The following is a 25,478-nucleotide window of genomic DNA, read 5'->3' as shown; positions in this document are numbered from 1 at the left end:
AAAGCATCCTTTACTAAAGTCTTCACTGCTATAAATATTCTTTTAGCCTCACATCTCTGAAACCATGTTGGACTACTCCATACTTTAGCTTCTCCAAATCTTTCACAGTGCCTTGAGATTGGTTATCTCCTCCTTGGTTCACAAACTGCATCCACCAAAATCTGAATTACACACTTACCTACTGGGTACTTGTCTGTCCTCCTTGCTACAATTAATCTCCCTAAAAGTGCAAATTGGTGCCTCCCCTGCTTTAGTGACTCCTAATAAATAACTTGCCGCTTTCATCTCGGTGATGATCCTGACTGACTTCTTAAATTTTCATGACTTTTTAAACATGAACTCCTTGCCAGAAATGATGGGTCTCTATAATCTTTCTTATGCACAGATTTTTTTCCCCCCAAATCCTTGCCATCAGAATAAATATACTAGAATGTTTGGCAGGGAAGAACATGAACACCAGGCTAGAAATTGGGAGGGGACCCTATTAATTCCTGTTCACTGGTTTAGCCCAACACACCTAATACTTGCTACCTCATTTACTTGAATATTTCCAATTCTAAAATTAAAAGGGTAAAAGTTTCAAATATCTCCTTAATATTCCAATCAATAAAAATTTCTTGAGTCTCTGCTGAGTGCGAGGTGCTTAGATCATTACTCTGGGGAGATTACAGTATAAGGCAGTTTCTCAGTCAATTACCTTACAAATAAACATCAGCTATTTACTGGTACACAAAATGTTATATTATACCATCCCATTATTCTTTCCCAGGAGACACACTTGTGGTCAAGTGCTGTCTAACTAACAACCTGATTCTATGATTGTTGTACATAAATTCCATAGGAGCACAAGAAGGTGAAAGAGAGAAGTCAACCAACATTTGTTTGAAAATTACTCCTATTAAGATGCAGGCACCCTTTTATGGACTTTAATGCATTTAGTCAGGAAATCTTCACAGGAATACAGCAGGTATTTTCTACTTCTGTTTTAAAGAGGAAGAAAATAAAGTTCAAAGGCATTAAAGATCCTCAAGAATCAACCTTAAAAGAAATCAACAAAAATGGATTGAGTGTTTTCCATGCTGAGTATTGGAATGTCAGGATGACTAAGAAAGACATGGCACTTGCCTTAGTGGGATACAGACATGAACGCTGATAACAGAATCCAATTGGAACCAGATCTTCCAAGCGCCAGGGTCTTAACTCCTATGCTATGTTACTCTTTTTCCTCCTCTTTCACCTCCTGGATTATAAGGAATCATCTCTTCTGCGCTCCAGAGAGTGTGTTTCTGTGACCTGGACCCTTCTATAGGTGAGTGCTTGTCTTGTCTATATCTGTAGAACGTTAATAGTTGATGCTCACTGTGAACTTGCTATGGGGGTTCAGTCCCTACCTGGTCAGCTATCACTTCCATCAGTCTACAACCTCAGCTTTCCCAGGCCTTGAGTCAAGTCATCCTAGAGCAGTTGGCAGGCAAGAGGGATCTGGACTCAGTTTCAGTCCTATGTCTGGTATTCATTCATTCCCAGTCAGGATGCAGGGCCAGTCCCAGGTGGGAAAGGAGGCAAGGTTTCTTGTTATCTCTTAGAGCAGGTGCCCAGTTCTTAGGATTGAGTTGATGGCATTCACATCTCAGCTTAGATCATTAGTTTTCTCTGGAACTAGAGCTCAGTCCTGAATCTCCTGTGATTTGGTGGGCCCTGGGGTCTCTGTTCATTACAAGCTGTCTCTCTATTTGGAATGTTGTTCCCTGACCAACAACTGGCTGAGTGTTTGTTTCAATTTCAACGGATTTCCTAAGAACAAAGATGATGCCGTCCACGGAAATGAGAGCTGGACAAACATTCTAGAGGCTCTGTATGTTGGCCTGGGAGGGTTGGGAGCAGAGGACGCATGGGGATAAGAGTCTTCATTGTTAATCTGCTTTGGAAGACAGTGCAGAAAAGGACAGAGGTTCCAAAAATCATCCTTGACTCTTTACAAAAAAGGAAATAGAAGATAGAACCACTTCCTCAGAACATCTCTTCTAGTTCAGAAATGGTACTGGGCATATCTCTGTAGTTGGTTGTGTGGATATATATACACATATTTAAAACACCACTGGAAGAATGAGAATGGAGAGCCATGCCATGGACTGGGAACAGCTCTAGCATGGCATCTAGGGCCCTTTTGGATTGGCCCCTGCTGGCCTCTCCATCCTCATCCAGTGAGCCCTCCCTTCTCCTCAGGCTACATTCATCCTTAACCCTACCCATCTGAAGGCCTCACATGCTCAAGGCTGTCTGCAACTCCTAACACAAGCCCCCTCCTCTTTGGAGAATACTTTCCGTCCTTCCATCTTCTCCTCTCAGCTCCCTGTTCTGTTTCCACTGGCTTGACTCACTTCTTTCTGTTTGAAAAATTCTCATTCATCTTTCAAATCCTACCCAGAGACAACCTCCTCTGCAAAGTCTCTTCTTTCCTGCCCGCCCCCCATCCCCACCTCCCCACCACCAGCAAAGTAATTCCTGCTCTTTAACACTTTTGGGCACACATTTCCATGTGTATGATGTCACTGCAAACATCACACTCTTATTAGATTTACTTCTCCACACACCAGGCATATCCCTAGAATGCCTCTTGGGCAGCAATTAAATGTTTATGCACCTGTGTGTCTAGCATAATGCCTGGGCTTGTGCAGTAACTGGACATCCAACAGGTTGGCCGGCTGTCATTTCCAACAGTCCAGCAAGGACTGGCTGTGGGCAGAAGGTGAGTCAGGGGATATGTTCACCTGTGCAGGTCAACTATGATGTAGGCGTTTATCAGCCTCAGGTTGTGGGAATCAATTGTCTGACTCACACAGGAGAATCACCTCAGGCTATTTAGCTAAATCCATGTGCTTTAAGTTCAACCACTCAGGAAAATTCGGGACATTCTAATTCTGGAGGTCCTGGGTGGGGCTTGGACACCAAAACTTGTGTGTGATGATGCCGAAGCCAAGTTGGGAATGCTATTGGACATTTTAAAGCAGCAGCTTAACAGACCCTTTTCTCTCTCAATTCTTCTAAGGTACGTGTCAGTCCACTGCCTGACGGAATTGCTCTAAGTGATGAACAGTGGTTAGAATAGCGTAATGGTAGAAGGAAGCATAATGGTGTGGGTGTGGGTGTTATATGACAAAGTTAGTTTGCAACAGGAAAAGAAAATATCTGGGCTACATTCTTTATGAAACTGAGTGAGGTATATTGAGAAAAAATTCAATATCAAAGTGAACAAATCATCATGTGGTTAGGCCAGAAGTCAGGAGAACTGGGTTTTTATCTTGGCTCTGTCACTAATTAGCTACTTACCCTTAGACATTATAATCAAAGCCATTTATTCTGAGATAACATTAAAGTTTATTAAGTGTTTTTCCATGTGTTGATTGACTTGAGAAGGAGGCAAAGCTGTTTTCCACTGCTTTTCAGAGTTAAAGAAACTCAACTTTGGAGTGGCTAAGTAGCTCGAACCCAAGTATAGCCAGTTATATGAATCAGTATGTAAGATACGGTTGAAATGAACTCTAAATTAGAAACTTAAACTTGATGTTTTCTATAACTCCTTCCAAACTCAATGATAGGTGTTAACTCTGTTAGTTTAAAAAGACTAAATAATTGTCCCATCTTATATTGACCTGTAGCCTTTTTTTTTTTTTTTTTTTTTTTTGCTACTGTGCTTCCAATAGGTATTTCTAACATCTTGGAATCTGGGACTGATGCTTCTAGAATCTTGAGAGACTAAGAATATCCCATAATCATTGACCAACAGAACTGCCATAGATTTAAATATTCAATTATGTTTAAATAAAACATAAGGAGAATTTGAAGAACTTTTTATGCAGGACCTAGAAGGACACAGAGAGTTTGTTAGAATATATTAGAATATATTTGAGAGAGTTGATTTTCATGGAGAGTTGGTTTTACCTTTGTTCTTTCAAATGAAACAAAATGTTAGAGGGGCCCAAGAGAGAAAGGTATCTGCAGAAGGAACCCGAGTCACACCTGAAGCCCATATCCTACTAATCTATATACATTCTACCTAAATTTTTCCAGTAGCCTCTTGACCCCCCCCACCAGCTATGCCCCTCTGGGTTTCACCCTTTTATCCTCCCATAGTGATCATTTTAAAGCTCTCCTCTGCTAAAATGTGTTCAATGGTTCCCCACTACCTACAGGTCAAAGGGCAAGCTCCCTGGCAAATTTTATAGGCTATTTCTTCATTTAGCTGGTCTTGCTGTTTATCCTTTTCTACCTCTCCACCAGACGCTCAAACTCTAGACATACTAAGTGGCTTCATTTCCAATTAATAGTCCAAGAATTATCCCTATGTTTGCCCATCACTTCACCACCCTGCTTTTATAATAACCTTCTTTGGTCCACTTGTTTGGTGAACAATAACCAGTCCCTTGAGATGTGGCTCCTATGTTGCCTCCTCTGGAGTTACAGGCAAAGTTAAGCATTCTCTCCTCTGTGTGTCCAAAAGGCATCACACTGATCAATATTCTTTTTGAGACTAAGAGCTGCCTGTGGCTCGGGTTCGTCCTCCCCAGCCTCATGCCATGTGACTAGCACATAAAGGAATGCAATCCTATTTGCTGATCCAACGAATGTTTTAGAGACAAGGGTTGGGGTTTCAGAGTAAGGACACTTCTACAACGAAGAAAGAACACCAGTGAGAAAACACTTCTCCTCCGAACTGGGCCACTCACAAGCTTCGGTACAGAGAGAAATCTGTACTTAAAGATTCTGAGAAATGGGGTTAATCAATCAGAGCCACACTGAAGACTGAGATAGTTTAGCTCGTTTAGCCCTGCCAGGACTATACTAATCCCCACCATATATTTCCTAGTGTATTATCTTGTCACACTTTAAATATTCTCTGTGATGGGACCTTTCAGAGGTGCTGATTAATAGGGTTTAAAGAAAGACGGCAAGAGGAAAGCCACATGACAGGAGGCGCAGGCAGAGAGAGATGGGCAATCTCATGCCTTTGAGTCGAGAAGGTGAAATGGTCATTCCCTACAGGCTGTGCGTACTGGAAGCAGTGAGAAAACCTTTGGTTGTGTTGTAGCTAAAGAACAGATGAGAAAACCCCTCCTCACTCAGAAGGAACAGCGACGAGTCAAACACCTAAGAAGACAGTGTTACAGATGGTGTGTGCTTCTCTCTCCCCTTCGCACTCATTGCAGCAGACTGCAATCGGCTTTGTTCTGAGGAAGGGAGAACTGGTGATTTTTACAAAACCTTCATACATTTCTTTTTATTAAAGCATAGTCGATATACAATATTATACTGGTTTCAAGTATATAGCGGAATGATTTAAACATTATAGACATTATTAAATCCTCACCCCAACTAGTGTAGTTTCTATCTGACAACACAAAAAGATGTTACAGAACCACTGGCCATATTCTCTGTGCTGTACTTTCATCCCTGGGACTAATGTATATTACAGTTGAGATTTGTGTCACCAATCCTACTTTGGAACTCACTTGAGAGACATTCACGGGGGCTGCCAAATCTCTCGCTTCAAGGTGGAGTGCACCCAGGGCTGAATCAGTAAGGTGTTTTAATGGGCGTAAAAAAAAAACCCTCTGGAATCCAATGTCGCCATTCCAAGTATTTATGTTATAGGTAATACCTTATTTATCTCATTAAAAACCTAATATTCCAACAGAGCTGTGACCAATTAAATAACATGCAAAACTCATACACGAGAAGCGTAAAGCCACCTTCACAGCTATTTGTCTCCTTCGAAGTTTTTCAGTCTTTCCTGAGCAGCCTGAATTTCAGTATTAACTGAAGCTTTGTAGTCTACCAAACTGCTGTAGATGTTAAATTGCTGCTCATTGAAGTCAAATAGACCTAAGTGTCTTTAGAAGATGATTCAGGATGACTGGAAGTTCCCCAAATCCACGCAGTCTTTCCATAACCTCTAGGGACTACGGACTTTCTCAACCACTGCTTTTTTGTGGGTCAAGGCAATGTCTCCAGAATGTTCCAGCAGCCAAAATGTAGTACCAACAGTAGTAACTGCTCACAAGAAAGCACACGCCATCAGTGTATCAAATTATCTAGTTCAGAGGGCAAAGGTACGAGGGAATGGTACAAATACTAGACACAGATGGAAAAACAAGAATCCTGGTCATGGAACTGTTCAGCGTGTGTACACATGGAGGAGGACTGTGGCCTTAAAGATGTTCACCTTGGCAGAATGGGGGCAGGCGCTGCTTTGGGGAGAGGGAACCACCACAGGAAAGTGCTCTCAACCTCATATTTTGTCTCGGGAAGACCCTGGTAGTAAAAATGTGCACGTAACCAGTTCTAAAAGAAGAAAAATGAGAAGACCCACATGAATTATTTCACACCATACCCAAATTAGAATGAACCATTGTGCTCCAGTGAAATAATCTTGGACTGAATCTTGAATCTATCACTTTCTAGCTAGTGACCTTAGGCAAGTTAATTGTTTTCCCTAATCCTTATATGGATGAGAATAAAATGAGACAAAGTATGTAATAAGCCTCTCCTTCTGTATGTATTCATTTATAATATTTCAAACAGAGAAGAGAGATTCATTAAAGAAACCATAAGATTATGGCTTTGTTCTCCTCTTTAGCATCTCACACAGTGTCTGGCCCAATTGGAGGCGATCAATAAATATTCATTGAGCATATTATTGAATGGATTAGACAAAGAAAAAAGAGAAGAACGATCCATGGTTACTGATGATAAAGAAAGGGTAGAGACAACTAACACTGAAGTCAGGAAGAATTAATAGAGGTAAAGAAACTATGATTCAGCTGAGAATGGAAGCAACTAAAAAACAATGGAAAAGTTGGAAGGAAGGAAGGGAGGGAGGGAGACAGGAAGGGAAAATCATAAAGTGGAGTATAAACAATCAGTTTTTCATTTTAGCAGATGTGGAAGAGGTTTACAGCCAACGATATACTTTTCATTCAGTTGCTGTGGGCCATCATTAAGGATGAGAGAAAAACAGCGGGACTTAGAAACAAGAGCTTGTCGGCTACGCCAAGCCAGGGTCACGCTGCTGAAACCTCGGCCAGCTCCTCGGTGTTCTGCAGAGCCTCACACCTGTGTTTTACTGAGAACACCACCTTCTCCAGGGAAGGGCAGGAGTGGACAGGCACCACTTCTGGAATTCTCTCAACTGAGAAATGCAGAGAATACCACAGGCCCGCCGGCACTCAGACGCCTTATTTCTCAGGACGGTCATTCTGTGTGAGCTTTAGGAATTGAAAACCACTGAAAGAAAGAAAAGGGAGGAAAAGAAGAAGAGAAGTGCTGTCTAATAATTGCTCTCCCTTGGAGTAATTCTCCTTTTTCACTTCATCCCCCTCTGACCCATCAAGGTTGGTATTATTATTTTATAGATAATAAAACTGAAGCTCTGAAAATTTCCCTGGTTTGCCCAGCTAGACACAGTTACCAAGTGGTGGAATCTATATTGGCACTCTGATGCCCCTGCCTGGGGGTGGTGGTGGAGCAGAGCAGGCACAGTGTTTGTTTTCCATCTGCTCTATCTCACATACCTTGTAAAAACCCTGTAAGTCAGGCTTTATTTTTCCCAGGTGGCGATAGAAAATATGATTCAGAAAGCCCAGCTCTCATACTCAAGGTGAGGATTCACTTAAAAGCCCTGCAAGTCCCATGTCCTGGCAGCCCCTTCATGCCTCCTGTCACCTCCTGTCCATGGCTCCAAGGTCAAGGCACTTGTCCCAATGCCTGGGACTTCCAAGGTATGCAGACACCCCTGGTAAGCTGTGTGGCTTCTTGGCTTAAAGAATTAAAATTATGGGGGGCTCCAAGTCCACTTTTAAAAGATACAAAATCTGCAAGAAAAAAATAACCACGACTAACTGTTCTTCCTTGCATCCTCCCTCTGCAGTCACTCCTGCCATCAACACAACCACAAAGGCTAATGTTTTTGGTGCACCTACTATGTACCAGGCCTGGGACTTGGGCCTCCAAATGTGATATCCTTTTCAGTTCTTTGCAACAGGTTGCTTACTGGGAACTCAGAGAAAATGATCCTATCTTTAGGGCACACTGAGATGAAGGGATGCTTGTGACCAGAGACAACCAGCCAAGTGTGCAGCTTCTCCCAGGCCCCACTGCTCACGAGTTTGACCCAGTTGTAACTTACACACAGCGCCCTGGCCGGGCCACTCTGCTTATCTTATTTAAACCCTCCCCCAGCCCTATTTTTAAGTGCAAGAAATTGGTACTTAAGGAGGTTTATCAGGGTCCCACAGCTGTGTCAGAGCTAGTTTTGAGCCAGATTATGTGTCATTTTTCTCAGGATATTTAGGAAGCAATTACAAACTTTGAGGAAAAAAAAGAGATGCAACTTTATCCTCAGAACTTCAATGCAGACATAAGTTACCAATAAAGACTAAATAATATGTGATATGACATATCACATAGTATATAATGTTTCACAATACATAGAATATAATCTATGGTTTTATATGGTAACTATTATTAATTATATTTTATGTTATAAAATATTCATACAATTAAATAACATATAAATTGTGTATAATATAATATAGAATACTAACGACACAATAGTAATGAGTACTTACACATTACTTTCTTTGCATCAGCACCGTTATAAGTGCTTTTATATGGAAATTAATTCAATTCGTACTCAGAAATATCCTCTAAGATAGATGCTATTATTCCCATCTTATAAAGAAGAAACAGGAGGCAGAAAGAGGAAGTGTAACTTGTTTAAGTTTGCGTAACAAGCAGGTATTAAAACCAGAACTTGGACACAGCCAGCTCCAGATGGCCTTTAATCATGTCTTTAATTACCACCCCACCATGGTATGTAAACACCAATCTGAGGAGCACCTCCTGGGATTTCTAGGCCAAAAACATGAATTGTACACGGTATTAACAACTTGATTCTTTTTTCGGGGATCTTCACTTCCAGTCACTTCTCAAGGGAAATCTCTCCCTCATTTTTCTCTGCCAGGTCATATTTCCTCTTCTTGTTTAGCATTCTGGGCTCACCTGGTCTGCTTAAGATTTATCTGGTAGGGCCCATAAGGAGTGGCTGAAATTACTCCAGCTTCTAGCTCAACCCCTCGACCTACAATGTAACATTCTCGCCATCTGAGTCGTAGAGTGTCACATGCTATGACAACGAATTGTCCTGGAGAAAGAGGCGGGTCCAAGTCTCTGGAATATATCTTCAAGTTCCTAGAGGCTCCCCGCCCTTCTCCCCAATCCCTAATCCCCACAGGGCCCCCAATCAGTAGAGCCAAGATAGGAAGATGCTGGGCCTTGAGCTCTAATGAGTTCTTGGCAGGAAGAATTCTCTGGGGAAGCAGACTTTTGAGGTGAAGTAGACCCTAGTGGTGTTTTCCAAAGTTAGAGATGCTGCCGCGCTCTAACCCCTGCATTATAGACTTAAAAAAAAATTTTTTTCTACTCCTGTGGGCCTGTCAAGAACTAATTAGGACCCGCACAGTGTGAATGGACTTTGGGGAATTGCACCTGGGTTATAAAGGGCTCAGTGTGCTATAATGGAATTGGTTATGGAAAACTTTTCAATGCCTTTCCCGTATATTTAGAGCAAAATGAGCATTTCATTTTGAAGAACATACTCCTATTCCACTGAAAAATTGGTGGTGGGGGTGGGGGCAGGGATAGGCATTTCAAGGAATAGAAAATCAAGGAGCATGTCCTGCCAACCCCAAGGCCACATTTGGTCTTTCATGTCTTCGTCACAGCTAAAAATCATTGCGGGCAATTCCTCCCCTTGTTTTCTACGAGATGCATCACCAGCCCACTTCCCAAGGCGCCCGTGTGCACAGCACAGAGTCCTGCTCATTTTAACCAGCTTGCTCATCAGCGGGCTCAGCAGGGAGGGTCAGATGCTGAGCGGCCCTCAGCACTGAGGACTCCTCTTCTCCTACCGAGTGGGGGTCTTGTGCAGGGGAAAGGGCGGGCAGAGGACCTGGGGTTTGAGGGACGTGGGGAGATTCAGAGGAGGCTCCTGCCTGGCTTTGACTCGGTGAAGTCACTAGAACATGGCAGCCTCTAGGGCCTATTTGTCTGGTGATCTTTACAGACATAAAATTTACTTTGAGAAAGAAGGTTAAAAGAACCACCTTCTTTTTCTCTTTTTTTTTTTTTTTGTAGAAACAATGGATTGTTATAATCTGTCATTGGCCCCTGGGTGAAACAGCTCTGTCAGCTCGCTAATTATCTCCTGGGGCCAGAAAAGACCATCCGAGTCCCTCACAATCATTTTACCTAATGCGTTCCAGAGGCTTGGTGCTGGGAGTCCCTCAGCCCCTTCCCAGGGGACCCACTCACTCCCCGACGGCTGTCTCATGACGCTTCCCTTGCTCGCTAACCTAAACTCTCCTGCATTAGCTGTGAGCCCTCGGCACACAGCCCATGGTTTCTGGCTGTCAATGGTTCTTTTCTCTGTAGGTAGCGAGGCTGGAAAATAATTCTTGCCTGGTGGCTTTGGCACTTAGAGACTCAGACCCTTTAGGACTTTCCCGCCATGTGGACTGAAGAGTGCAGGACCTCGTCCTCCACCCCACACCTCACGCGTCCCTCCACGTCCCCTGTGACGCCTTCCCCAGGAACAGTGATCCGGCTCTTTCTGAGCATGAGAGAACAGCTTGTTTCTGTTTCCCCCAGCTTGTCTGAGGTGCATCTTGGGCCACAGCCCAGCCAGCTGGCATTGCACCTCTTCCAGTTCAGGAGCGCATTAAATCGCCATCAGGACACACGCGCAGCGTCCCCATTTGGCTTCGCCTCCTCCAGGTTTGCATCTTTCCTGAGGCCAGATTTAATGCTGCTGTTGTAGCCATTTGCATGTTTCATTTGGATGTTTTGGGGTGCTTCTGCCTCCCCCACTGGCTTGAGGCAGGAAACCAGCAAAGGGAGAAATGTGAGTTACAAATGGGTCCCAAAGTTCTGTATGACATTCTGATTTTGTCATTGATCAGGGGTGTGTTTGTGAACCCAATTCCAGAGTGGCAAGTAATGCCACTTGCCTTAAGTTGTTATTTTGTTAACAAAATTGAGATCTACTTAGAGCTTGTCACAGATATGCACTAATCAGTGGTCCCCTCCCCCTTTCTCAGACACACTAAAATGTAAATGACTCCTGTTGGAAATTATGGTGGTTCTTTCCACTTCTTCAATTTTTCTTACTAATTTTAAATATACAAGATTAATTAAAAATTCACAGTGCTGAATTTTCTGTGCCTTCCCATAGTCCAAGGACCTTTGTCCTCTAGCCCAGTACCATTGCTATGAGTAGGCTTCCTTCATGTCCTTTTCCCTGAGATGTCCTCAACAAACCACTGGGCGACAGGCTTGTCATAAACACTAACGCACGCTCTCTCTCCCCATGCCAGCATTTCTCAACTCTAGTGCTCTTGACACACTGGGCCAGATCATTCTCTGCTGTGGGGCTGTCCTGTGCCCTGTAAGATACTCAGAAGTATCCCTTTGCCTTCACCTAGTAGCTGCCACCCTCCCTCCTCAGCTGTGACAATCCACAAGGTCACCAACCATCTCTTAGGGGCCACAGTCATCCCAGGTTGCGAACCACCGCCCTATACCCTTACCATTCTCCTTTGTTCAAGGCTTTTAGGATGAATTTGCTCCTTACCAAGAAGCAAAAGCAATACTGTTGTATTGTTTACTAAATCCCAAATAGCTGGAAGATCAGAGAAAACTCAAAGGAGAGATGCCAACGATCTCACATGGCTCAGATGCACCACCCATAAGATGCGAGAGTTGCCTCTGATCTTTTCTGAAATGAAGCAGGTCACATATTAGTATCGGCACCAGATCTGAGGCTTCACTATATTAAACAAATTGAAACCCCTCACCATCTTGCTGCCTCTTTGTTAGGCTGGAGTTCCCAGCAAAAAATACAAAGGAAAACTCATTTCCCTGGGGAAACTTTCCCTGATTCTGGGGGAACAGTTAATAATCCAAACAACTGATCAAATACTGTATAAGGTCCTATTTTCTATCATCGAAAACCTTCCAGTAGCCCTGGATTAAGCACTTTATTTTATCCTGTTTATAGATAAAGACACTGGAGCTCAGAAAGGTTAAGGGACAACGGTGATTTACCATGACTAATGAGTGAGTGAGCCACAATTTGGATCCAGGTCTGCCTGGCCACACATGCTTGTACTTTACCCTTACCCCACCTTTATGCCCAATAGCTCCATAAACTACATTTACAGCACAGGGTTGAGATGATCTATTTTTCATCTGTCCCTCCCATTTGACTGCAAGCCCCTCGAGGCCAGGAACAATGATATGTGTGCCCAGTTCCTATCTTAAAGAAACTGAATCTCTTTATTTGTTTTCATGTGCTATATGGACATATTTAGTCAACATATTTATATATTAGATTTAAGACAGAGCAGGAAGAATTATATAACTACATCGGGTTCTCTGCTGTTGAAACATGGTTCCACTTTGTGATTTAACTTGGATGTTTACCCATGGAAGGTACATGAGGTCAGAGATCTTTACTGAGGTCCTGCTAAGTGCTAGCTAGGCTCTGCTAGGAACGGCGATGCCACGGTGAATTCGTACACAGCCTCTGCCATCACAAATTGCTTTTTATTGAACATTGGAAGAGTAGAAAAACTCATTAGAAAAGTTTCTGATTCACTTGAGAATGGGAAAATAGTCCCAAGTCTAAAAAAATATGATTCATAGTAGAGAGCAGAGGAGTTAAACTGGAAGAAAACAAATACTGCTGACTGGTTGTGTATATGGAACCTGTCAAGGGAACTCACAGACTTAGCATCCCTCCACAACCCACAAAAAAGGGCTCAGCGAGTTTATATCCTTCACTATCATGAAAAATGTTTCCAGGGCTTATTCCCACTGTCTAGAGAGCTGTTTAATCCCCAAAGGAAATAAAGTTAAATTCTCCCAAATTTTCATAGCATGAGTTGTTGGCAAAGTTTAACCATGTCATCTCCACCATAAACTGACCAGATTCTGAGTCCCATTCCCGATCTGCAGGTTCCTGTTGTCTTTCTCCAGAGGGTGCATGTAGCCACAGTAGCAATGATCTTTCTGTTTATCAGTTCTTGCTTTTCTTTCCCAGAGAGATTCATGCTTTAATCACAAATCCATCAAATCTTCCTGTGATATGTATTGGGAGAGACTTTAAATCTCTGCTGTGATGGAGATACATTCGTGATGAAAGCTAAAAAAATATCTAGATGGATAGATGTTAGTTGATGATAGACAGGTAGGTAGGTAGGTAGGTAGGTAGATAGATAGATAGATAGATGGATAGATAGATAGATAGATAGATATATGATAGATAGAAATGGATAGATGGGTAGATAGATGTAGATGATAACAATAGATGGATACATAGGTAGATAAGATCTATATATATATATATGTCAGATAAATACAGATGGATTCCAGGAGAAGTTCTTGGGTATGTAGTATTTTCCACTAGGAAAGCTGTTAAAAAAGGAAATATCTTGCAAGGGAACATAAAAGCTTGCCATCCTGTGCATGGGGACTGCCACCCATGGACAGGTCTCAAATAAACTAGAAATAGCTCATCAGAGTGACAAGCAACAGATTCAGAAGAGCAAAGCATGGGCTGTGATAGGCTTTTATACATGCTTATGTAATTAAAGGGGGATTATTAATGATTTTAAGCTAAGGAAAAACATGTTTGTTTCTTTTCTTTTTTGCCTCTCCCCAACATTTTTCCAAGAGAGAGTTTTGCTTCCAGACAGAATTTAGAAAAGGAGCAGAACAGAACCAGAGACCCACGCTGGTCGTTACTACAGGAAGAAGCAGTCTTTGGAACTGTGAGCTGGTGATGGGATGATGGGCCCCAGGAGGCACTGCACACAGAAGTTCTAGCTTTTTCTCTGAAGACAAGCATGTACCAAGAGGAGACGTCTATTTCATACTCAAGGGCCCTTTGTTGGCAAAATTTGCCTTAAAAAGTTCCTCAATACTAATCTTTAGTTGGTATTTAACTTATCTCCCCCTTAAAATGCCACCTGTTCTAACCTATTTCAGCAACTGTGTTGCTTCTGATAAAAAGTTTTTGTCTTCCATCAGATAATGCAGTTTTCTCTTTCTGGCCAGTCTTCTTTCTTCTGTTCCTCCATTTTCCACTTCTCTCCCTGGAAGTGACCTTGCATTTTATAATCAGCCAGGTAACTGTAGAGCAAATATTTTCAAACGGGGTAGACAGCATGCTAGAAGTGTTCTGAAACAAACTTGCCAGATGGTGGTTGCTAGCGTATGGCTCCTGTTTGAACCTGGCACAACTTGCCAAATTGAATTTTTAAATTATGTCTCACTTAGAAAAAAAAAACCTACCTAAAAACATAAGAGGCCTGTGGTGTAAGCCAAACTTTTGAATTAGGTATGTGGAGTGAGAATGAAGTGGTTGGAAATACATGAGGTGAAGTGCTTGAATGCCAAATGTGCTTATGGAAGAAATGACCTGGGTTCAAGATTTCAGGTTTCTTTCTGTCCTAGAAGCTTTTGAAGGAAATGCTGGCCTGTCTTATTGCTTGTCTCCCAGGGTATACTACTTGTAAATGTATAGAGGGGTAGAAAGATAAAATAAAAAGTTTTAAAAATCCTTGATTCAAATGGCACATTGATACACTGAAAGTCTCTTTACATGGTTTGAAACATTTTGTAGTTATGCTGGCATTTTTTTTTTGCCACCTAAGTTTCATCAGAATGTCTCAAAATAATATGTGTAAATCACATGTGCCTATTAATTGCCAGGATCCATGACAAAAAGCAATAATATCCTATCAGATGATATCAATCCAACTATTTCATGGTGGTGCAGTTGTTTGCTAAAGAGAAAGTGTCCACCAGCTACAGATTAGTAAACAAGCATGATATTGGCCGACGAGAAATAAGAATGATGAAAAAATTACTTGATGTTCTCAAAAAGAATCTGCTATTTTGAGAAGCCCGTAACATCCTGAACGTATTAAGCTGCATTTTATACCTGGGTAATTATGTGACTATTTTTCTGTTCTTCACTGGAACCTTAATTTTCCGATCCAAACACTGCCAGTTACATGGTAATTAATCTTTGAACTTTTTGATGACTTCAAGTATTATTAAGCAGTAATTTGCAGAACCATTTCATTACAAGGTAATGATTAGTTTTATATGCAATTCCCTGGTACTTTTCAGCTAAGAATTTCAAAATGGCTTGCAGATTTAAGATGATGTTGGGACTTTGTTTTTTTTTGTTCAAAGTCAATAAAAAAAATAGAAGCGAAGGTCAAAGTACTTATTCCATTTCCCCAACTGCTTGGAGCCTGCAAGATTCCCCTAGAGCAAGAATTCTAGAATTGAGCTAATTCAATCATAATATAGGAGACCTTTTTGTTTATTAATCCAATGAGCTCCTCTGAAAACAAGTGAGAATATTAAGAAATCAGTGTTTGTGGAATGACCAAGTACATTAACTATCCTGATGTATAACGAAGAGAATGTTGCTTTGCACGCAGTTTCTTGGGTCTGCATGAGTCTTAACACCCAACCCTTTTCCCTGCCCTCAGGACTGACCACTTCTCCGTGCTCAGGTATTTTTGAAGATATCAGAGATAGATTTATTTAATATGGGGGAGAGGAGGGCTGTCTAGGGATTTCTGCCCGTAATAAGAGGCCCTGGAAAGTCACGAGTCTATTAGGATGCCAAAAAAAAGGAACCAGAGATGACATTCAAACTAGATAGGACTCTGAATCCAGACACTGAGGGCTAGTATGATAGTCTGGTGTAGAGGCTGTTCCCAAAAGGAAGACTCACCTCAGATAAAATATGTTCTTTATTTTACTTTCCGCCAGGGTCCTAAATTGATGATGGCCAAGCAAACAAGCTCCTTCCCCAACTCCTCATGACTCCTTAAAGTTTCCCCATCCAGGAGGCTTACTTAAAACAATAATGAGAAGAAAGAAAGAACTGCCACCAGCAACTGACTATCTTGTCTCCTAAGTGCTATTTCTTCCAATTCTCTGATCAATGAGATTCTGAGCTTCTCAACCTAACGATCAAAGGGCAAGCCTCGGAAATCCAGACGTACTACCTACCTTGTAAATGGTGCAAACAGGACAAGTTATTTAAATTGTCTTTCCTTCAGCTTTCCCAGAGCTAACTTGGAATAAATTATATTTATCTCATTACAGGACAAAGGTATGCATGTCAAGTGTCTAACTTTTCACCCTTACAAAGTAACGGCTCACTTAATGGGTGGTAATAATCTTCCTAACAAAGAGAAGCAGGGTCTTCTTGATTCAAATTTCTAAGAATGGCCAGGGATTGAGCATTCTCCTGGGATGACAAACAAAACTGAGCATCCCATGTCGTTTGTTCATGCCATGTTTAAATGTAATTCAGGTTTGAAGGGCATTATGGGTCGACTCACTGAACGCATTACCACACCCTTGCGGCATGAATTCCAGTCAAGGCTGGAAGGCTGAAGTCTAGATTTCCCAGCCTCCCTTGCAGTTAGGATTCTAGGGGTGGCCGGCTTCCACCACAGTCACCCTCATTCAGGAGTTTGAAGGCAGGAGGCACAGTGAGCCAGTGGCTGCCTTCCTCTTCTGACAAGCATGTGTCTGAGGCAGCTGTTTTTTCCTGCAGAAATAGTGGAAGTTTGATTTTGTGGCAGGAAGCCTAAATGGGTACCGAGGGACTACAGGGACAGCCCCAGGATTCGGGTTGGAACCATCTCCCTGAGCAGCTGGGCACTTCTCTTGGCTGCACTGCTTACGGCTGGGTAGCACCTAGCTTAGTTGTATGACCCTCCAAGAGATTCTGCATAATAACGAATTGCCCCTTATAAATCTCTTTTTGCTTAAACTAAAACCCTGACTGACACATTAACAGGATATCATTTGGCACAAGGTCATATCAAAAAAAGAAGCTCTGGCTCACATCCAGCTTCTGATCTTAGCCTTGGCTTGCACCTCCCCTGGCTGCCTTCGTCCCATTACAGGTTGGTCCAGGTTTTGTTTCTATCCATCTTGCTGATGGATCCTGTCCATTCCTCTGCTTAAATATGATGGGCATCTCTGACTTGAAGGTCCTTGCCACTAAAAATGCATCTGTACTGTTCTCTGTGTGTGTGCATGCACACACACACACACGTGCACTTTTCAGCATAGACTTTCTGCATAGAAATATTTAAACCAGACCCCTTTGTCCTGATCTATGTCGATTGTGATCAGCTGCAAAGATCACTCACTCGGTAACCTGAGTTGGCTGAGCCAAAGGCAGAGATCAATAGTGAAGGAGTTATCAGCAATTTGCAATTGCCTGGTACATTTTTTATTCACCAGAGTGGGCAAGATAAGATGCCTCCAGGATAACAGGTCTCTGGTCTGAGAAAGATGAACAAGGTAAAGGAAAGAAGAGACAGTTTTGCTACTTTCTTGACATGCCTCTGCTTTTCCATTCCATTTTTAGAGCTTCAAAGCCCTCAAGCCTCCTCTAGGCCATCCATGCATTATTGGGATTGAGGCCTTCACGACATGGAGATTCAGTCCTTGTAGAGACACATAGTAAATGCCGTTTAATGAGAAGTGCTCTGTGCCAGGCATTCAACTAGGTGCTCCAAATATCCATCTCACTTAATCTGTAAATCATCCTGCAAGGTAAGAGTTACGATGTACACTTCACAGACGATTTGATTCAGAGTAGTTGAGTGACTTCCCTAAATGCACATAGCCAGAAAATTGTTTCAATTTGAACTCAGCGTTTTCTGATCCCAAGTCCCTGTTCCATGTACCACAGCAGGGCCTCTCAGGGGCCTCATAGCTGACTCAGCCCTGCCACAATTCATTTCACTGAAACCACGACTTCCACTTCATAGTGGGGAAGACCCAGAAGCCCCTTCCCTCCTGAACCTTAAAACGGGACTTGAAAACCTTTCTCTGTAAAGGGTCAAGTAATACATATTATAGGCTTTGTGGACCATATGCTCTCTGATGTAACTATTCAACTCAGCCTTGTAGCCTGGAACAACGTGTAAACAAATGGATGTGGCTGTGTTCCAATAAAACTTTATTTATAAAAAAACAGGCAGAGGACATCCGTGGATGTTTTATTGCCCTGGTCTAGCTTGGATTAACACTTAGTCTACAGGCACACACTTGATCATCTACATTTACTCTCTTACAACACTAAACTATGTTTTCTACCTTTATCTTGCATCTACCTATCACTTCAGCATTTTATTAAAAAAAATAATAATAATAATAATAAGGGAGAAATGTGGGATTCACATATAAATCAAGTATAAAAATCAAACGAATATTCATATTTGACCTGATTGTTTATAGTTCATGATGCGTGATCAAAACCGAAAGCTTCTGTGATGACTGCCCTTGTACTGTTCACCATGTAACTTGTTCACTATGTAAGAATTTGTTCTCCATGTAAGAACTTGTTCGTTATGCTTCAGAAGATTGGAGACTGAAGAGAATTAGGCTTGGGGTGGATGAATGATTGTGCATTGAGTCCCCTATACAGAATTTTATTGTTAACAACCATTTGATCAATAAATATGAGAGATGCCCTCTCAAAAAAAAAAAAAACAACAGGCAGAGGACTGGATTGTGGCCTCGAGCCACAGATGCTGACCATTGCTCCAAAACCAAACATCGCCTTTCAGTGCTGCGTGAGTTGCTAAGAGTATGAAACCAGAATGATTTCATAGCCCGGAGCCATAGCTACCTCTTCAGTCCTTCTTAAATATTCTGGTCACATCCTGGGTGTGAGTTGCTTGTGGTGAAGGGCATTTTGGACAGTGGTGTACAAGAGGCAAGCAATGCAGGTTTCATCTTTGACCCTTGCACATACTTGATGCCAAAGGATCGATTGAGACCAACTGCTTCAGGTTTGGAGAACTCACTTGTGTGCCTTTGGGGCTTAGAGATGATCCTTTGTGACGAAAATGAGAGGACAGAGTATATTATGTTCAAAGTGCGATGACATTTACTTTTCTGACAGACCAAATGTCCAGTCAGCCCGCTTATGTCTTCACTTTTCCCAGTGTGAGATGGAGCAAACGTGGCCTTTGGATCAGAAAGAATGAGAGAATGCTGGGTCCACCAGTTACTTGTATGACGTTGGGTAAAATCATTCCATTTCTCTGAGCCTGAGCCTATGCATCTTAATTTGGATACAATAAAACCAAGGGGGGCTTCATAGGGTGGATGGGAAAATTCAATTGTTCAACCCATGTAAGAAAACTACCATACAGTCCTGGGCACAAGGTGGACACATGACATTTGCTTAACCCAGTGAAAGTGGGGCCACATCCTCCCTTTTGGGCTATAAGACCAAAAAGAAAACAGACTGCTTACCAGCCCAATGCCTGTGTGGGGAGGTGGGCTGAGAGCGACACCGACCTTCGGATGGGACAGCTGAGTTCCTGAACATCACCCACTGGAGCTAAATCTCTAGCAAGTAACTCCAGAGTCATGTTTGCCAGCCCAGGTAGTGGGGGCCCCAAGGAGTGTTCAAGGAGCCCTTATTTCAAGGATGAGCATGTCTGAGTGCTCCACAAAATGCCAGTCCCTCTCCTAAAGCCCCAAAGACTTTATAAAGGATGGCTGTCAATGGCAAGATTTATTTTTTTTTATGGCCAAGTAATATACTTGAAACAAATACAGTACCACGTATCAACTGCATTTCAATTAGAAGAGACAACGATCAGCTGTCAGACATCACAGCGGGACTCCACCCCTCAGCCTTCTTCCACCATGATTTGTCTCCCCCTGCTAGTCCTTCCCACCACCCAGGGATCCAGGCCAGAGCAGGTAGTCAATGAGAATTGATGGTCTGACAATTAAACCTGAGGATTCCAACTGGGGCTACAGTACCAGCACTGGACAGTGCAGCCATCAGAGCTACGGAAAAGAGCTTGCAGGTTCTGATAGCCATCTTCTTCAGCTGACCTTTAGCACATGGCCCTCAGCACCAGGTCCTGAAACTGATTAACTGATTGTCCCTAAGGTATGGAGTCTACCATTTTTCCTCTTGTGGCAATTTTCTTGCTTTTTAGCAGGTTCTGGTCCCACGGGTGGCCCTCTAATTAGGAACCTGCTGTGATGTGATGACACAGCTCATTGTGTCCACTTTGAGACTTGTTCTGCAAAAATAGCACAACTACAAAACTAGCTATTCAATTGTCTGCGTGTAGCTCTGTGTTCAGAAGTGAAAGGCTAGCGCTACCCCCATCCCAGTGTGCTACACAGGGGATCAGCAAAACATTTCTACTACAGAGCCAATCGCCGTTACATGCCTAAAGGCTGTCCAGTTTCAGAAAATCACTGAATACAGAGTTGGGGGAAAGGGGACCAATGTGGAAGTAATAAACTTGAGACCCCCACACACTTGTTCTTTTTCCCTTTATGGTAAAGTTCTCATAACATAAAACTCACCAGTCTAGCCACTTTAAAGTGTACGATTAAGTGGCTTTTCATATATTCACAATGCTGTGTGACCATCAACGCTCTGTAGTGTCAGAACATCCCCCTAAAAAGTAACTCCACATCCATTCGGCACTCACCCCATTCTCTCTTCCCCACAGCAACCTGCATTCACTAATCTGCTTTCTGCCTCTTCAAAGTTGCCCACTGAATATTTCATAAAAATGGAATCATACAACATGTGGTCTTTTGTAAACTGATTTCTTTCATGCAGCATAGGGTTTTTACTGTTGCAAGCACATATCAGTCTTTATCAGTCATTTATTTCTTATTATGGCTGAATAATATTCCATTGTGTGGATATACCACACTTTGCTTATCCATTCATCAGAGGATGGACAGTTGAGTTGTTTTCACTGTTGGGCTAATGTGGAAACTAGTGCAAAAACATTCACGTATGAATGTTATGAACACCTAGCAGGATAAGTTTTTGTTTGGACATATGCTTTTAATTCTTTGGATTTAAGTCTAGTAGAATTGTGTTATATGGTGATTTATGTTGAACTGTTTAAGGAACCAGCAAACTTCTTTCTGCAGTGGATACACCATTTTACATTTACACCAACAATATGTGACGGTTCCAATTTCTCCATAACCTTATCAACACTTATTTACTCATGAAGGGCATCCTAGCAGGCATGAAATAGTATCTCATTGCATTTTTACTTCTTTAACGACTAATAACTTTGAGCATCTTTCCCTGTACTCATTGGTCATTTGTATATCTTCCTTGGAGAGAAGTCTATGCATGACCTTTGTCCATTTTTTAAAAATTGAATTGTTCATCTTTTTGTGGCTGTTATTATATATTCTGGATACTAGACCATTATTAGATAAATGGTAGGAAAATACTTCCTCCCATTCTTTGGGATTATTGTTTACTTTCTTTATAGTGTTCTTTAATGTGAAAAAGTTTTTAATTTTGATGAAGCCTAATTTATCTGTTTTTTTTTTCCTGTTGTCACCTGTGCTTTTGGTGATTATTTAAGAAATCAATGCCCAAAGTAAGATCTTAATGATTTTTACCTATGTTTTCTTCTAAGACTTCTACAATTTTAGCTCTTACATTTAGGTCCATAATCCATTTTGTGTTCATTTTTGTATATGATATGAGGCAGGGACCCAACTTCAGTTTTTTTGCATGTAGATATCCAGTTGTCCCAATATTATTTCTTAGAAAAATATTTTCTTTCCCCACTGAATGGTTTTGACATCTTTGTTGAAAATCAATTGGCCATGGATGTATGGTTTATATCTGAACTTTCAATTCTATTCCATTCATTTATATGTCTAGCCAGTCCCCCTGATGCTTTTTTGGTCAATTTAACCATTCTTTGAGTCTCAAATTTCTCATATTTAAAGTGCATATGTTGAGTGGAGGAAGGAGCATGAATAAAATGTTATGGTGCTTCTTTCCCAGAATAAATGTTTTATTAGGAACATTAATTACTATTAAAAGTCATAGAAAGAATGGGGAATTCTATAGACTACTTTCAATCCCTTGGGGATGGAGTTTAATAAAACACATTAAGTATGATGACTATCAATTGTTTAAGGAATATAGTAACAAGAAAGTGAAAATACCCCTGTAGTTTAAAAATATATAAGCAGTGGGGAATAGAAAAGATAAATATCCATATTTCTGTTGATAATATTAATGGATCATGGAAATATGCCTTTCTTTTCTAAATTCCTGTTTTATAATCTCTGGATGTTGTTACATTTATGAGGATTATACCAAGATATATTTAGACATGGTAGGTAATGATTACAAAGCCTGTTTAATTGCTTTATTCTGTTCAATAAATTTCTTCATAATGTGGACTCATATTAAATGCACACCTCGCAGTACTCCCAATAAAAATCTCATTGGCCGCTCTAAGAGCTGCACCCCCTGAAGAGACAATGTTCATTTCCAGCTTGGCATATGCATTCATTTTATTTCTCCAGTCTCCTGGACAATTTTCAGTCTAAAATGATCATTCCCAAATTCTAGCCAGTGGACAGGTTAAATCAGAGTCACCTGAGTACTCTCCTTGCTAATAAATACTCCAAACCCTACTCAGATCAATCAAATCAGAATATAAGAAGGGGAAGGGGACTGGAGAGAAAGATGAATACCCATGTAATTCTGTTGCAAAGAACCTTCTGGTCTAACACTCAGGGGATGGAGGTAAATGTAGCTAGTGCTCAAAATTAGGACAGACTTATTTCAGAGTATGTGTGGGCACTGGAGTTAGATGTACAATCACAGCACGAACTATACAAAATCAGATATGGGCAAAGAACTGTGTTAGGAACTGTATGAAATTAGGAAAGATGTGTTTGGAATCCAGCTGATATTATGGCTAAGACTGGAGGAAAAAGGCAGTGACCACTGGTTTGATTAAATATTTAGATGAGAAATGGAGGTACACAGATCTTCATTGATAGTGGCTCTGTGGGAAAGCAGGGTGAAGGCAGGGAATATACGCATCCAGAGACCCAGCTGATTTCACCCCTTAAGGAATACTGAGCCTGAAAAACGCCGAGGTCATTGTCACCAGCCTCCCTGCCCGGAACACTGGCTCGCATTTACTAGCAACAGCTATGCATAAAGTATTTAGCATTTATTACTTTGTTTAATTCTCAAGGTAATCATATGAATTAGGAACATCTCTAACTGGCAAATGTGGAAACCAGGGAGTATAAATACTTATCTAAGTCATACAAATAATAAATGGAAAGACTGAACTTCATATACTAAGCCCGTTTGCTGCAAACTCCTCACAAATTTTAGCTTCAGCCTTGCAAGGACCCCATGTCAGACCTTAGCAGCTCATTAAACTGACCAGTCCACCCAGTCAAATGGCAGCTGCTTGGAAAGGTCATTGTGGGTCCATGTGTTTTCCAGGCCAGGATTATGATCTCAGTCTAAGGGCTGGGTCTTTATATATTTCCAAATATTCTTCCTATCTCTACCTTAATATGCCTTCTTGATGCTGCCTCTCTTTTAACGATTGCTGATCAGATGAACATCTTGTTGGAGACTGATCTTTTTCCTTCCTGGCATCCTGCAACATGGATTATTTGGTTATTTTGTGTATGGACTTTGCCACTTACCTATTCTTCTGTCTTTTTTAGTATTTGGGACTTGTTGCAGTTTTTTTTCATGAAATCATTTCCTGTGGGTTACAGAAGCCACACAGTATGTTACAGGAGATGCTATCACATGGAATGTGATACATTTCCTAAATTCTTGCTAAATTTAATTGAAGGCATATTGGATCTTTTTAGCCATATAAGTTTAAGAGGGAGTAATCGTGAGAGTGAATTGCTAAATTCTCAGGCTCTATTCCTTTTTTCAGGCATCCCCCCTCCCCTTGGTATTCCAGTGGAAAGAATTTCCCATTGCCATACGATAATACATAGCAGGATCATAAGAAGCCCCCAAATCCAAATGATCGTCTTTTATGACTGGATATTCTAGAAAACAAGCTTGAATTGCAAGTTTGCCCCAAGGCACAAGGCTGGAGACCCCGGAAGCTGTGGATTAAGCCCAGAGAAAGATTTAAACAGCAGAAACTGGAGAAATGAAGAGATCTCCAAACACCTTTGCAAAATACGACTCTGTCCCTTCCTTCCTCTGTTTCCCCCAGACCCCCACTCTTTGTGTTTAATTAATGAAATTAATGCAGCATGTGAGCTCTTTCCTGAGGCTGACAAAGCCTCCCAAATGTCTTGATGGGATAACATCTATAGTATCTTTCTTCTAGATAAACATACTGCTTCTACCTGGCCCCTGACATGGTATTTGACATGAAATTTGTATGAGCTTTGTGATTAGAAATAATTGCCAAATGCAGTTCTGTGCACTTTCTTCAGAAGGTTTTGCATTTCCTGGGATGAGAACTAAGTTATGAGCATGCACCAATAATTACTCAAAATAACAACACCAAAACACTCTTATTTTTATATCATGCCTAGCTTTAAGGAATCAGATAACAGAGAAAGTGAAGACAGTGAAAATCGGGAATGATGGGGTGTTTCTGATTAAGAAGTGTGGTGACTCTGAGTCCCTCAGTGACTATTTTCATCACCAGAGACTATTCACATGATTGGAATCATGTAAGCAGAACTAAGAGTCATAGAGATAAATTTGAGAAGACTTTCCAGAACAATCTCCAGGGAAGGATGAGATACCCTATGTTCCCTATCAAGCAGCAGCATTTACCCAGTCAAGTGAATATTTCTATTCTTTCAGAAACAAATTGCTAAGACTTGTGTGTGTTCAAAACCATCCCCCGGAGTGAGCAATCCGGAGAGTCACAGAGATGGGCGCTGTGCAAATGCAGGCGGTAAAGCTGGAGTGCAGTTCTGCAGAGCCCGGATCGCTGACCAGGAGGTATCATTTATGGGCTCACTACTTGCTCCCCCTCAGCTTTCTGAGATGACGGAGTCAGGCCCACTTCCGTGCACTTGTGTGTCCCCCACAATGACATCATTTAGACACCTGAGTGAAATATCTGGCAAAGAAAATTCAAACAACCAGGCAGCAACCACCGAGACCAAAGCAGCAGCTTCAGCGATGGGAATTCGGCTAAAATGTGTCTCGGACCATCACTGATGAACGCTTTCACCCCTAGTTAAAAATCAGAATCTGAATTCTGTTATATTCATATCCCTGGACAGGGGAATGGCGAACAGTCTGCTTTGCTGGGTCTCTTGATGGGTCTTGCTGAAGATGGAGCCTATTGAATTTCCAAGACTCTAAATTAGGAGACGCGAGTGTGCAGGCAACTGGGCTGAGCCCAGAGCCCAGGAAGAGCTGCATGTGGGGGCCGAGTGGATCTTGTTTCCGACTCTGTAATGACATAGAGTAGTGGCTTCAGAAGGTAAAGCTTTGACCTTGCACAGCGTATTTACTCTCTTAATCC

The 25,478-nt window shown here is 41.7% G+C and overlaps 1 protein-coding gene across 12 annotated transcripts in view; it reads right to left on the bottom strand.

Annotated features, from left to right (window-relative positions):
• Positions 1 to 25,478, bottom strand: part of AGBL1 (AGBL carboxypeptidase 1) — an 834,111-nt gene that overhangs the window by 266,419 nt on the left and 542,214 nt on the right. Inside the window, exon 23 of one of the 12 annotated variants that reach the window (XM_057494805.1) lies at positions 19,086 to 19,143. The exons of the other annotated variants lie outside the window; for them this stretch is intronic. Within the exon in view, the coding sequence (XP_057350788.1) occupies positions 19,101 to 19,143 (43 nt within the window). The 3' untranslated portion in view covers positions 19,086 to 19,100. Of the gene's footprint in view, positions 1 to 19,085; positions 19,144 to 25,478 lie in introns of those variants that run through there. 12 annotated transcript variants of the gene reach the window in all.

The sequence above is a fragment of the Manis pentadactyla genome, chromosome 18, assembly GCF_030020395.1.
Source record: "Manis pentadactyla isolate mManPen7 chromosome 18, mManPen7.hap1, whole genome shotgun sequence".
Taxonomy (NCBI): domain Eukaryota; kingdom Metazoa; phylum Chordata; class Mammalia; order Pholidota; family Manidae; genus Manis; species Manis pentadactyla.
Note: the sequence above shows the minus strand (reverse complement) of the source record. Positions and strands in the feature narration are given on the sequence as shown.